General features: G+C 35.2%; 1 protein-coding gene across 11 annotated transcripts in view; it reads right to left on the bottom strand.

Moving 5' to 3' along the window:
* Window positions 1-15,681, bottom strand: part of LOC138308546 (neural cell adhesion molecule 1-A-like) — a 34,609-nt gene that overhangs the window by 11,904 nt on the left and 7,024 nt on the right. For 7 of the 11 annotated variants that reach the window (XR_011206145.1, XM_069249570.1, XM_069249580.1 and 4 more), the window contains 8 exons: window positions 13,966-14,031; window positions 12,524-12,653; window positions 11,384-11,524; window positions 10,833-11,135; window positions 9,319-9,591; window positions 6,044-6,358; window positions 5,338-5,364; window positions 114-308 (listed from right to left, as the gene is read on the bottom strand). Coding sequence is in view for 10 of the 11 variants with exons in the window: in XM_069249570.1 (XP_069105671.1) it covers window positions 114-308; window positions 5,338-5,364; window positions 6,044-6,358; window positions 9,319-9,591; window positions 10,833-11,135; window positions 11,384-11,524; window positions 12,524-12,653; window positions 13,966-14,031 (1,450 nt within the window). In the remaining variant the exon portion in view is untranslated. The remainder of the gene's footprint in view (window positions 1-113; window positions 309-5,337; window positions 5,365-6,043; window positions 6,359-9,318; window positions 9,592-10,832; window positions 11,136-11,383; window positions 11,525-12,523; window positions 12,654-13,965; window positions 14,032-15,681) is intronic. The other 4 variants (XM_069249576.1, XM_069249578.1, XM_069249577.1 and 1 more) reach the window with 1 other exon arrangement.

Here is a 15,681-nt window from a genome sequence, read left to right as displayed (position 1 = left end):
TGGAGTATCGAGGATGATGAGGACAATATGTAAATGAAAGTATAATCAAACACTTGGGAAGTATGAACAATTCACATGTAATATGAATATGAGTGATCCTTACAAATACTTACATGCGTCGCATTCCAAGATGTAATATATAGATGCTGAAATGTTTCCAACCGCTAATATCAGGAATATGCTTCTAATAATTATTTCGTTTTGTCCTGGATATTTTTCTTGAGATGAACACATACAGCACACGCATGCACCATAAATGGAGGCTATCACCGATAACAATATTGGTATTGTTACAAGATAGACCAGAGCTGAAACAATGATATGTTACATGCTGTTCAATCTGATTAAAATACAGATCCTTATAACCACTCTGTTAAATAGAGGATGTGAGAAAATCCCATTAGGGGTCATGTCCAGGTGACCTTTGAAAATGGCCAATCAAATTGCTACTTGCCAAATTTTGACAGTGAATTTCAGGGGACGAAATAGTTTGAAAAAAGTTGTCAGAATTATTACGTAGTCATCTCGCCCAAAGAGCACAACAAAGCTAATTGTATATGTATACTGGGACGAAATATCGTTTTCAATCCATGTAGCAAGGTGTAGAAAATCCATTTGATCAGAGTCCAAGTGGTATAAAGGTCATCTCTTATGTGACATTGTCATATCCTCTTATCAAACGTAGTGATAATAAGGATCTGTATTTTAATCAGATTGCATACTGTTATGAAATTTGAAAAAAAATATAAAACAAAATTAAGACACGTAATGCATGAAAGAATAGACAACCACAAACAATGGTTGGGATAACGTCATATCAACAGCTAAGGTGGGATGCTGCGGTATATGATTGTGATATCGCAAAATTATTGTTTGTTTATTTGTTTCTGTGTTCGTATAACGAAGCAGGGCGTCACAAAACGGGACAGATATACATGTAGGGAACTCTATAAGGTTTGCTGGGTGGTTCCATTATGGATGTTAAAACATGGCTATTTTAAAAGAAGAGATATTGCTGAATTCAATTATGGAAAGAAAAGAGTGTGTAGTTGAGCTTGGGTTTTTTCACTACAGCTCATTGAAAATGACATGTAGTGCATCACTTTTTTCTTTTCAAAACTGTATCCCATGAAAAAAATGCATTTTAAAAGATGCTCCAACGCCGACAGAGCATAAATGATATTCATTTAAGTTTTAATGAAATGGCAATAAAATTTAAAACAAACTATCTTTTGTGTTCAAATATTCATTTATTCTAATCACATTTTGTCATATTAAACAAATAAGCCTATTTTACGAAAATTAAAAAAGAAAATGGTTGGTCGCTGATGAAACATTTGAGATATTACAATTTTGAGTAGCCAAAGCCCTCCCCCTACCCCATGCACATATAGTCTATATTCTTCTGTTTCTACATTTTAGCATATTCATTACTGATAAGAAACTTATAAAACGTCAAAAATACATATTTATTCTACTTTGATGAAGCAATAATAAACAATCATTAATCATGAAACATCATAGCAGAACTTTAGTTTTTTAGCCCACCATCATCAGGTGGGCTTTTCCAATCGCCTTTCGTCCGTGGTCCGTCCTTCCGTCCATACGTTAACAATTATTGTTATCGCTATTTCTCAGAAAGTGCTGAAGGGGTCTTTCTCAAATTTCATATGTAGGTTCCTCTAGGGCCCTAGTTATGCATATTTTATTTTGGAAAAAATCGGTCAACAAGATGGCCGCCAGGCACCCATCTTGGATTTTGGTTTTCAAAGTTTGAAAAGTACATTTAGAGAAAAGATCCATCTGACAATCGTCAGACATAGATCAGTCTTTGGTGGGCACCAAGATCCCACTGGGATCTCTTGATTATTAACAAGGTTTGTCATTTGAGAGTTATCTTCCTTGTATCCCTATTTTTTGTAATGTTTTTTTCTTCTACATGTCCATTTCTTGTAACATTATTAAAAAAAATATTTTCAGAAATAGTTATATAACATATTTTAATGATTAAATATATAATATCTACATTTCATGATAAAATACTCTTACAACATATTAAAAGGTATTCTGGACCAACTTTATTGTTCGGGAGTTACCGTCCCTGTATACCTTTTTTCGACACAAAAAGGCAGTGTAAAACCTAAATATTTCTTTAAAACAAAGACGTGTTCATTACAATGTCTTTTCTGTATAATGTGTTACGCTAGGAAAATTTAAACAGTAAATATGAGTGGTGATATCACCATATCTGACCCAAATTCCATTGGGATTTCCTGGTTTGATATTCACATATATCAAATATTCAGATACAATGGATACTTTTGTAGATTAATGATTTTGTCTGTCAGAGATATTTTGATACTGATTTATTGTGATTGATTTTCCAGGCAAGTTTGAATTCCTTTTTTAACTATCTTTGTAACAAATAATTAGGTTGTGTCATCGTTATCAGCTCTTGATTGGTTGCTATCAGATCTTCTGTAGGTCAAATTTCATTCCCTCAGCTCAATTACAGATAGTACATGCAGTGTCATCAGAATGCTGTTCATTTGTCTGCTTCCAACGCTTGTATTAATAATTGCTGGAAAAGAAAATACTATTTAAGATTCATTTTCCTATAACTGAAGTATAATCTCACATTCACAATATAAAATCCAGTTATGCTATTACATGTACATGTATACCTGGTAGTCTGATATAGCTTGTCCTGGTTAGAGGTAAGAATGGCAAAGAACAAAGACTAGTTAAGATAGCTCAAATCTAAAAACAAGTACATATTGTACATGATAGTATGTAGATTGTACTGTTTTGTACCTTAAACTTGTAATATACAAAACCCTGAATGTGCCAGATAATATTCAGTATATTTATGAACGAAGTATAATTCAGTTGAAGTGCAGATGATACCGGTAAGCTAATTCGAATGCATATATAAATTCTACATTTTAATCTTTTTCAAACAATTTTGAGTGGAAAACCCCTATATAAACTTGATAAATGCCAGGCCTAGTGCATGTATTGTATTCAAGTTATCAATTAGAATCAGTTCCCTTGCTGAATAAGTTCCCTTATTTTTAATTCACAGGTCTGGTAAAATTTGAACATGTTTTGCCTTTTTCAGAAATCATCTACATCGTACTGATATAAGCCTACATGTATTATGCAACAGTATACATGTATATTTACATCATATCTAGCTGATACATTTACAAGCGTTGTGTTGACATTCCAGGTCGTTCCATTGAATTTTAAATAATGTTTGACATTAGAAAACATACAATTATAGAATTGATTTTTTGATGTCTTGAATATGTTAAGTGACCTAACCAAGGATCACAACCAAGAGGCACCCACTAAAAAAATTCAATGTTTTATTAACATTTTCTCAATCAATGTGAAATGACAATTTTTTATTGATGTTTTTTACATATTCAATTGTTCTATTTAAAACCATTTTGACAAACATTTACATCAAATATCAATATCATCATCAGCAGCAGCATCATCATCACAATCATATATCGATCTCAGTCATGATTTCCATGTTAGCCTAATGGGCCTAAATTGTACTGTAACGATGTAAGCTGAACGGTAGAATCACTTAAATCAGAACATGCGAAATTCAATGGTTTGTCAGACATTGAGACAAACGTTAATTACACTGTACGTTTATGATAGACTAGTTTTAGGCAAATTTGACCTGAATTACAAGATTCCATTGAAAATAATATTTATATAATGTATTTGCAAGTTTTTACCTTCACTACTCTCAAGTCCGGCAGTGTTGATGGATTCCATAATCGGTGACAGATGTAATATGTGTCTGCATACCACGAGGTGTTTTGCTGCTTGCTGAATGTGCCGGTATTGTAAATAATTTTTAGTTGATTCTGACTTTTAACAACTCACTAGTATAAGACCAGTATCCTGTTTCATATTTCACACAATGACAGTGCCATAAATCATTAATATACAATGGTAAAGACGATGACCTGACAATGCGCTGAGTTCCGCCATGTCGTAAAATATATCGAGAGGATTATAGTTTGTTTTTCTAACTTAAGATTAGTGATTTGATAATATTTTTCATAATTTATGCAAAATAACTTGTGTAAATACCATCTGATTTTTATGACCTCAAATTTTGGAAGCAGGACGACATGGACAGATTTACGTCAAAAGTTCACTTCCATACATCCTTAAGTCCCTTTAACAGTCAGTATCATTTTTAGGTCGCCCGCAAGTTAATATGCCGATCAGTATTTACATGTAATATGGTTAGACATTAAATGTCCGTTTTAATGATTTTTGTTTGATATGTACACATGCACTGTTTCCATATCTGTAACCAAGTACCTTGTTTTCAAAACAGTTAGAAAATACTGATTTTTCCTGTACTAAAATATATTTTCCAGCTGATACACACAGATGAAAAAGACCAGTTATTCCCCTAAATGGCACCAGTTGTACATGTAAACATCCAATTCAGACAGCGCTAAAAGTTTTCAAAGGCTTTAAACTTGTAAATTATTGGATTTGAATTGTGTATCGGATCTATATATATGTGACTCCGGTCAAATTAATTAATTATCGGTCAGAGCCGTACGTAATAAAATATTTCTAAAAAATTAGAATCTCCCCTTTCTTCCTAACGTCTCCCTTGACACCTTTTGGCCTTCGGTTGAGCGCTCGCCCCTTTGTGGAAGGCTCTTGGCTCTGTCCTCTGGCCAAAACACACCCTAGTCTATAAAAGTAGTAGTTTCTGCTCCTGCTTCGCGCTCAGTTCTAGCAATAAAGATCTGGGACGACTTGTTTGCCCGTAGGCAGCATAATGTGATCGGGTTCAGTGTGTTGTTTGATGACTTCGGCTGTTACATTGATATATAGCTCTATATAAAGGGTAAGAGTTCCAATTTACAAGAAGACAAAACTAATGTACCGCAGTCTCCCTAAACACTCACCGGACACTATACACTAGCTACACGCCGCATACATGGAGATAACGCCCAGACCCTGGCTGTTAATATGACGTTAATTTAATTTTAAAAAAAAAATAAAAAAATAATTATATATACAGTGCAGAAAAATAAATATATTTGATCAGACTATCAAGATGTGGTTTCCTTTTATATTTTAAGTGATATTAGTAATTTTAAGGTGACTTCTGCAGATAGGTTTTCATAAAAACATATACAAAAATATGTTTTGTAACTAAAGTTTATAAGGTTTTTCGTAGCGTAATTCATCAAACCTTACGGTTTGCAATACATTACTGAAGATAAAATAACATATCTGAGGATTTTTGCCCAGTTATGGCACAAATGGTAATATACTTACTACAAACTTCTTTTGTCTTCTGCTGGTCTGAATAAAGCAAAAACGTATATGATCACTGTTAAAAAATTACAAAAAATGTGTATATTCTCACGTCTTCCAAAAACGTGTTTACATTAATATGATTACAACGAAAACATGAATGAGGTAAATTATATTTTAAGAATTTTTTGTTATTTTCACAATAGATAACCTAACTTTACTTGTTTCTGAAACAATAAAATCAATGAGCCTAGTTTAGAAACTTTGATGAATGATACAGTATCGACCAAAGATAGCCACAAATTGGCGTAGTATCAATATTTTTTTATAATGAGTAAAATTCCATTTCAAGAAAACGATTTCAATATTCACGCGAAAATATACTGAACATCTTTTGAGCCTTTAAACTTCGTTATCGTAATCTAAACTGATATTCATTCTTAAAAGATATCGTTTGACGACTGACGACAATATCATTTAACCAAAGCCTCAAATATTATAACGAAACCATTATATAAAGCAGTTGATGGGACGCTTAGTGCAAGATTTGTCAGGTTTGTTTGTGGAGGAGTACCAGGAGAAAAACCACCGACCAGCGATCAATACCTGGCAACTGATCCATATATGATTGGATCTCGCAACCAAAAGGTTGAGGGCTTGTGGTAATATACGGACAGCCTAACCACTCCAAGTGGCCAACGAGATGATAAACGAACTTAATTATTACCTTTTCTAACAGTTTTTTCTTTAGGTGTGACGATGATGTATAATTCAGAATGTGTGGTTCCTATTCTGTTTGTGGCTTCACAAGTGAAGTTTCCACTATCATGAGGCTGTACATTTGCAATTGCTGCATCAAATGTCATCCAGATGTCTTCAATCAAAGGAATTCCTTTGAAAGGAAGCTCGGCTAAGTCATAGCGTCGACAAATTAGATCATCAAGTTGTGGTTGATAGGTAACAGAGATAGGTATAGACATGTTGTCCCCAGCGTCAAAGGTAAATGTTCTGTTGTCGTTAGGAAACTTCATCTTCGGCTTTGCTGAAAGAAAATAATATGGCATTATCATTCGATAAATATGAAATTAATTTAACATTTGAATTTTTAAACGCGTTAAAGAAAAAATATTTCAGACCAAGTTACGTGACATTTTTTTCACTCTGATTGATATATCCCTGTCCACTTGACAGACTAATTTAAGATTATATTAAGGCAAAAAAAAAAAAAAAAAAAAAAAAAAAAAATAGGGTCGGTCGGTCGGGAGGATTATTTTGTTCTTTTTTTAGTGTCTTTCACTCTAAAATGATGACCAGAACCGGAGTCTGGGATCGAAATCCCGACTTTATAATTGTTTTCGTAGAAAAGTGGAAAAAAATAGGGTAGGGGTAAAAATTTAGGGTCGGTTGGGTAACCCTTAACAGACATATATTAGTATCCCGGGCCTTCTGAGAAAGTCGGGGATAAAAATATCAAAAAAATAGGATCCAATGGCCATCTCATACTGATAATTCTGACAATATTTGACTTATTTACTATTACAAATGACCAAATAATGCTAAAAAATGTCTTTTCCCTATACAAACTATAGTAAACTTGACTCCCTCCCCAGGGGGGAACGTGAGACCCCAGGGTCATATAATTCACAATTTTTGTAAAGGACCTCAATACCTTTCAATCGATTAAGAGTATTTGATTTTACTATTTCTTGAATTTCAGAAGAAGGTTTTTGAATTTTTACCCTATTTGACCTCTTTTGGCCCCACCCCTCAGGCCCCTGGGGGGCGGGGACCATATAATTCATAATTTTAGTTCACCTTTGGCTATGGAAGGTTTCTGCAAAATTTCAACAAATTTGATTGAGTTGTTAAGTCGAAAAAGTAAATTGTTTATCGCCTTACGAAGCACAATGCACGATGACGGACAAAAGGCAATTAGAAAAGGTCACTTGAGACTTCGTCTGGTGACCTAAAAAGTCATTTTCTGCCACTTCCGTACAATGTAATAAACATTAACCGATTTTCTTCAAACTTGGTAACAAGGTTGAATGCTTTAAAGCCTGGCCAGGTTCGATAAACTCTTTCAGCGGATGTTATTTATTAGACTTATGACCTTTTAATTTACTACAAAAGTCATTTTTGTGCAGTTTCTGTGCAATAACTATCAAATGTTAAAACTTAAAAACACTTAGTAAAAGTGAAATACCTTTAGGGCTTAGCAAAGTTCGATCGGCACTTTTGGCAGGTCTTAATTAGCAGAGTTATGGCCCTCATGTGTGTGGAAATTCCACGAATTTGCTGGGTATTTTATTTTTTTTTTTTTTGCCTAATCCACAATATCTTGTTTTCACGTATAGTTGTTTTGGAAAACAGTCTACCTATAAAAGCATGTATCTTGTTATTTTTAAATTAAAATTTTATGTGCCGCAATTGTTATACTCGCGAATCATGAAGAGCTTTTAACATCATATTTATCACCAAAAATCACTTACATTTTGAAAATTACAAACTTGCAAATGATTTTTAAAGGATTTTAAAGTATATTTAAGAGTTGAAAGTTATATTTACATCTACAGTATAATAAATATTACCTATGGTGAAAAAAACGACAGAAACCGGAATGACTGTTGAATGTTTTTTGCGCTAAACGTCAATGCTTTAAATAAACTTGCTATTTTTTGCACTAGATATTACGGCGCATTGCTACTTGACCGACTTTGGTATTTAGTAATACGGTCCGAATCTCAACTGATCGATTGATTGATAATCTGTCAGAAAACTGCAAATGGAAAGAAACAAAGGCAAATATCACTCATATGATAAATAGAATCTGTCATGAGTTTCCCTTCATATTAGATTGATGATACGAAGTTCGCAAAAAAAATGAAAAATTCTATACTCGTATCATCAATCTTATATGAAGGGAAACTCATGACAGATCCTGTATTTCTCGTGAGTTTGTTCCCTTGCCGGACATGAGTATGTAATATTATTCTGCAGGTAGGGTGGTAAACCTGTACCTGCTGCCCCTATTGCTTGTGTAAAAGGCGACCAATATAGGATTTATCTTTCCTCTTTTTACTAACTGATTTTATTTCTTCCAAACACCTCCCTTGACACCGCCTCACTTTTGGCCTTCTGTTGAGTCGTCCCATTCCCTTTATGTGAAGAACTAAGCAGGAGCAGAAACTATCACTTTTATAGACTACGTTACTTGTGTCTCGGTCAGAAGACATAACCCAGAGTCACAGGGGCGAAAGCTCAAACCGAGGTTAAAATTGATGCAGTCCGAGAAGGAATAGAAAAACAAGATTCTAAATTAAGTCGCATTTCACGACTATGTGGTTTCGAGTTTAAAATTGTATGGTCGTAACCTTTTTCTTATTCTTGGCATAGAAAAATATTTAAAGTGTTTGATATATTTTCTTCGACTCTAAGTTTTAAACTTAACATTTACATCGCATTTTGTAAAGTTCATATGCGCAAAGTTATTAAATGTCAAATCTGAATTTTGATTTTTCACGTGTACACGTTTCAGATAGCTCAGAAATCTCCGAAGTAATCCAATTCATTCCGATATGTATATGTATTGCGATGTTGGTCACGTGATAAGACACGGGAAGCTCCGATCGGAAAAAAAGAGTTCCATCACGTGACTGACATTGACAGTAACCATATAGATATTTCATGTGACATTTATCACTATGTCAATAGTATGTTGGTGCTTTTATGGATCTGAACCATCATATATGAGCATCCACATTCACACATTGTATGTTTTATGACACACAACTTTAAACAAGATCATTTTGTTGCTTACTGAACTCTGTTGAATAATAAAATTCGGAGAGAGTATTAGTATGTACCAAGTGGTTTTCCTTATTCAATATTGATACTGCATTACGTACTTAAATTCAAAATATGCTTTGAGAGACCTTATGTTATTTTTTTTAAGAAACGAAATAAGGCTTTACTTATTCAAATACATAAAATTGCTCTACTTACAATATACACTCAGGTACATGAATCTTTCATCTTTGCCTTCGGAATTTTTGGCTATACAGGTATAGTTTCCAGCATCTTTTGAACTGATATTGTGGATCGTGTATTTAATTTCCCCGACTTGTGGAGAGACAACATTCAATTGTCGGGGTTGCTCATTTCTGTGTTTGAAGGTCATAGATGTAGTCAAGATGTTCCCATCAATTCTACAGATCACATCAAACTTTGATCCAACAACAGCGTAGCCATGTGTTTTCATGGTGACCAGAGGACGGGCTGCAAGGATAAACAGAAGTAAAATGTCTACAAAACGAAGATACCGCCATCCCCCAAAATATATACTCACACAAACACATAGCATACAAGAAGGCCGTCCTTAAATATAAAACCAACGTTTGTTTGATTCAATTAACGTTCTATTAACATCCAGGGTCATGTAAGGACGGCCGCCCATGTATGCGGTGTGTAGCGTTTATGTAGTGCTGCATGTTTTGGGAGACTGCAATATATTCGTGCTCTGTCATTTTGTATAGTGAAACTCTTGCGCTTTTTATAGTGCTATATTATTGAAGCATGCCGACGAAGTCACATTTTACTGACTACGGGCGAACCAGCCGTCCCATTCCCTACAATCATTTTCTATGGTTCGAGATATTTTTTCGACCTAACAATTAATAAATATTTTTACATTGCAATAAAAAGCAAGTGAAGTAAAATTCTTCGTTTGCGATTCCGTGCGCTTGCAATCTAATTAAAATACTTATACGATGCTCTACGATATTCCCCAATACAAGATCTAACAACTCCCCGTTCGGGGTCACACCAGCATGATCCCTGGCCTAGAAACGGAACATCTCGGGACATAGTAGTAGCCGTTTATACTTCCGAGAGAATCAACCACGCGCAGTCTCACAAAACACGCAACCGCACACTACTATATACACTAATAGACCGCACACTACCAAAAAAAAACCCACCCATATTTCATACACACCGCATACATGGGAGACCATCCATACATGAACTTCGCTATTAATAGGACATCAATTCATCAATCAAACAAACCGAAGATTTCATAGGAGACTCGCTGATTGGATAACCATAAGGGTCATGCTGAAATGACCCGCAACAGGTAAGATATAATCGCACTTTAAGGTTAATGGGGTTATTGACAGTCATTCAAAAGCTTGGAGCATTTGTCAATTTCCACGCGCATGCGTTGAAACACCATGAGTTGTCTTCGTAGCAAGGAAGTGTTATCTTTAAGGAGTTACATGTATTTAGACCTATGGCGTTTTTGTATCACCGCTACAGTCATTTACTAACGTGCCAAGTTTATTAGTGATCCAAGAGGAAAGCCGAAGGTAACTGGTCCCAAATGGGTTTCTAACTTGCAACCCAGAGGTGGATGACTTGTGGTAATATATCGGGACATCTAATTAAACCACACGGCCATCGCGGCACACCTTTAATTTGCAGAGAGCATCTTACTGAAGTATACTGCGAAAAATACTCACATACGACGTTCACGTTAATGCTGCCATTACCGGAGTTCCCAACGGAATCTGTTACCTCTAGACTGTATATTCCAGTATCAGACCAATGAAGGTCAGTTATAGTCAAAGATGTTTTATTTTGACTGGTTTCAACTGTATACTTGTTCGTGTCAATTGCATATATGTTCATAGCTATCACAGTCCTGTTTTTGATCCAGTGGGAATGTTTCACTACGTTATCGGCTTTAATAATTGCATTAAGAGTCACATTATCTCCTCGATGTCTTGTTTGCTCCGGTTGATCAAATTTCACAACAGGCGTACCTGGGAAATCAAGTTTGAAAACAAGTTAAATAATCTATGCAAGTCTTAGAAAAAGTTGCAAGAAAGTAGGTACTTCTTAGGCCGTTGTACAGTAAATCCTTGACAATCCGGAAACCTCCGATCTCGGCCTTAATCGTTCGAATTACAATTGTTTTAATCTGTAACACTTTACGTTGTCAATACAAAACAGAAGACCGGTAAAATATATTTTATGTTCACCGTACTCATTTTTCAGAAGAATAACTTACCGTAAATACATTTTTCGATGCAGAATTCACCATCTTTTTTAACTACCAGCTGCGAAGAAATAATTTCGTAGTTACAATGTGGTCCTGCACATGGAATGCATTGGTCACTCCCAAGATCCTTGGAGCAGAAATCAATATCCCCTGAAATATATACGAAGTAAAAATGATTTGTACTGTCATGATCCTACCTATGATCACAGTTTCACTTTAAAAGAAGACAGAACAATAAAATATCGCAGTCTACCTAAACATATAGACATTCACAAATATACCACTTTTACAAGGAGACACAACACAATTATACCGCAGCCTCCCAGAAAATAGAGATATCAAAACACCACAACATAATGCATAAATAGGATACTCTGGCTGTTTATAGATCAATCAAACCAAACCAAATACACTGCAACACATTGCACACATGGTAGGCTGTCCGTAAATTATTTGTGTCTGTTTGTTTGCTTGATTGATCAACGTCTGATCAATAGCAGTATATAAAGGGTAACACTATTATACCCGAAGACACAACACGAACATACCTTCGGCGGCATGCTTCAGTGATATAGCACTATAAAAAGGGCAACAGTTCCACTATACAAGAAGACACAACACGAACATACCGCAGCTTCCAAAACACGCACCTCGCACAAAATACATGCAACACGCCGCATACATGGGAGGCCGTCCTTACATGACCATAGCTGTTAATAGGACGTTAATTAATCAAACAAACAATCACAAACGCTACACACTGCATACATGGGAGGCCGTCCTTACATGACCCTGGTCGTTAATATGACGTTAAAATAATCAAATAAACAAACCATCGGTGTATGAGAGCCGAAATCTATACAAAAACTTTATATCCCTTCCCCCAAGGATGTTTCTGGTTACAATCCATGCATAACTCAATGACAAGTAGCAATTTAAATGAAGTGTTGACGGACGTACGGACGCCACGCCATGACATAAACTCACCGGCCTTTCGGGCCAGGTGAGCTAAAAATTGTGTATAAGTCATGATCAGTGTGCATTAATATTACTTATGTCACACATAAAAAAATGTGATCACATTCGTGTTTTGACGAAAATTACCATTTATACGCCATTGAAATAAAAAAAAGGATAAGAAATGTTTACCTCCGTTACAGACGACTGGATAACAACAGTAATATTCCGAACTTCCGTTGGGAAAGTAAATATGGTGAAGCACAGTTCCATTCCCAACTTTCCCTTGACAGTCAAATCCGGGATGCCGTATGTCCAACTGCTAAAAGATAGAAACATCTTTATGATTTTTTTTTTTTTTTTTATAATTTTTTTTTGTCAAACAATGTCAATTTTACATTAATCAAATAATCATGAAATACTAATATAGTTATCTTCCATGCACATCTTTCACTCTGTCTGTCGTTCTTTCATTCAACAGTATTATTACATGGTTTGAGTTTTTTGATAGAGATGGTATAAACAGAATATCTAAAAGACTGAAAATTCGCTAAAAAGTTCTGAACTTCAGAGCATTCCCAAAATAGATGAGTGGTTGTCTCCCTTTCTAAAGCACATAACAAATAGTGAGGATTATTAGAGAGACCAATTTTACAAAGATAAGTGTTATTTGTTAGTATGTAGTTGGAAATTCGGAACTGAAGTCAGTGAAGTTTAGTATTATTGGTAGAGATAAGGGATATATTGTATATATCTTTCCATGTTTCTTGATCGTAGTCAAAAGAGGTTCCCCATTTAGCTTGACCAGTTATTATAGTATTGTTTTTGACAAGTGCTCTATAAAAATCTCGGACTCCACAAATGTTTTCCAGTATAATTTCAAGACTAAAAGGAATAATTGGATAAACTAATTTTTCATTTGGTAAATTTACATTATTCAGATACTTTTTAATACTGTATATCAGTCCATGATATTGATGATAATTATTTATTACACCATAAATATTACAAAATGATTCAGATGTAAGGAATGAACATGGAGAAACACTTTTTAACAGGTCTTGTATAATTGAAATTCCCTTTTTAAACCATAATTGGTAGAAAATCGTTTTATTTCCAACAATTATTTTCATTTAGTACGAATTCATGTTAACTATATAGAGACTAATGTGTAGTGTAAATCGAACGCACCCATAGTGAGTGAATTTAGTTGTAGAGTTTTTTTGTCCCTTGATTACATGTACTATACTTTTCGCTGAGCCTAGTCTCGTTGAGCCAGACACTTGATACTACGCATTCCCTGTCTGGCATAACATGGACAGCCAGTCTGGTTGAACGAGATTACGCCCAGTCATGTGTGGCGGACTGTTAGTACAGAGTTGGTATGAATGAGATTCGAGCCCGATTTCGTCATTTTTGAATATATTATATAAAACGTAAATGAATTACTCTGTCTATGTATACAAAAAATACTATGTATACATATCCTAAATACTAGTTATATGCTAAGTACTATGTTATATGGAATTTAAACTTTCATGGCATATAAAATACTTAAATTTGTTTAATAAATTTTATATTACAATGTCACTTATAAATCTTTTCTATGTTTGATTCGGAGAATGTATACGTACTGTTGTAATCACTGTAATGCATCCAAGCGCAAGGAAGGCCAATCTAAGCATCTTTGTGGACATCATCTTGAGAATAACAAAAAAAACCCGATAGTAATGTTTTTGGTGATCACGCTATCCATTAAATCTAACGCATCCACTGCCACAGCTTTTGTACAAGGACCATAAAATCTAGCGGACACAGTTTGTACAAGCACAACATCATCAGATGGCGGGCTATTCAAATCGCCTTTCGTCCGTGGTCCGTCCGTCGTTCTGTCCGTCTGGTAACAATTCTTGTTACCACTATTTTTCAGAATGCGTTGAAGGGATCTGTCTCACATTCCACGTGCAAGTTCCCCCAGGGTCCTAGTTGTGCATATTGCATTTTCAGACCGATATGTAAACAACATGGCTCAAATTCCATGTGCAGGTTCCCCTAGAGGTCTAGTTGTACGTAAAGCATTTTCGGACCGATCGGTGAACAACATGGCCGACAGGACATGGCTGCCATCTTGGATTTTAATAATTGAAGTTTGTTACCGCTATTTCTCAGAAAGTACTGAAGGGATCTGTCTCAAATTTCATGTACATGTTCAGGTTTCTCCTTGTCCTTATAAGTTGTGCATATTGCATTATGGGACTGATCTCATTCTGATTAAAATACAGATCCTTATAATCACTCCGTTAAATATAGGATCTGACAAAATAAGATAGGGGGTCACGTCCAGATGACTTTTATAACACGTGGTATTCATACCCAATCCATTTTCTTGTTACATCAATTGAAAACGATATTTCGTCCCAGTATACATATACAATCAGCTTTGTTGTGCTCTTTTGGGCGTGATGACTACGTAAACCAAAATAATTCTGACAGTTTTTGAAACTATTTCGTCCATTGAAATTCACTGTCAAAATTTTGCAAGTAGCAATTTGATTGGCTATTTTCAAAGGTCACCTGGACATGACCCCAAATGGGATTTTCTCAGATCCTCTTATCAAACGTAGTAATAATAAGGATCTGTATTTTAATCAGATTGTGATCGGTTAACAAGATAGCCGCCATCTTCGATTGTGATAATTGAAGTTTTTTACCGCTTGCATTTTGGGACCGATTGATGAACAAGATGGCCGACAGGCCGCCATCTGAGATTTGGATAGTAAAAGTTTGTTACCGCTATTTCTCAGAAAGAACCAAAAAATTTTTTTTTTAATTTCATGTGCAGGTTTGCCTAGGGCCCTAGTTGTGCATATTGCATTTTGGGAATGATCGATGAACAAGATGACCGATAGGTCGCCATCTTGGATTTTGACAATTTAAGTTTGTTACAGATATTTCTCAGAAAGTACTGAAGGGATCTGTCTCAGATTACATGTGCAGGTTCCCCTAGGGGCCTAGTTGTGCATATTGCATTTTCGGACCGATTGATGAACAAGATGGCCGACAGGCCGCCATCTTGGAATTTGAAAGTTAAAGTTTGTTACTCTATTTCTCAACAAGTACTCAAAGGATCTGTCAAATTCGTGTGCAGGTTCCCCTAGGAGTCTAGTTGTGTATATTGCATTTTCGGACCGATCGGTGAACAAGATGGCCGACAGAAGGCCATCTTTGATTTTGATAGTTGAAGTTTGTTACCACTATTTCTTAGAAAGTACGGAAGGGATCTTTTTCAAATTTCATGTGCAGGTTTCCCTAGGTCCCTGGTTATGCATATTGCATTTTGGATTTTGACA

This window comes from Argopecten irradians, chromosome 15, assembly GCF_041381155.1.
Source record: "Argopecten irradians isolate NY chromosome 15, Ai_NY, whole genome shotgun sequence".
In the NCBI taxonomy this organism is placed as follows: Eukaryota; Metazoa; Mollusca; class Bivalvia; order Pectinida; family Pectinidae; genus Argopecten; species Argopecten irradians.
This window is presented reverse-complemented; position numbering and strand designations above follow the sequence as displayed.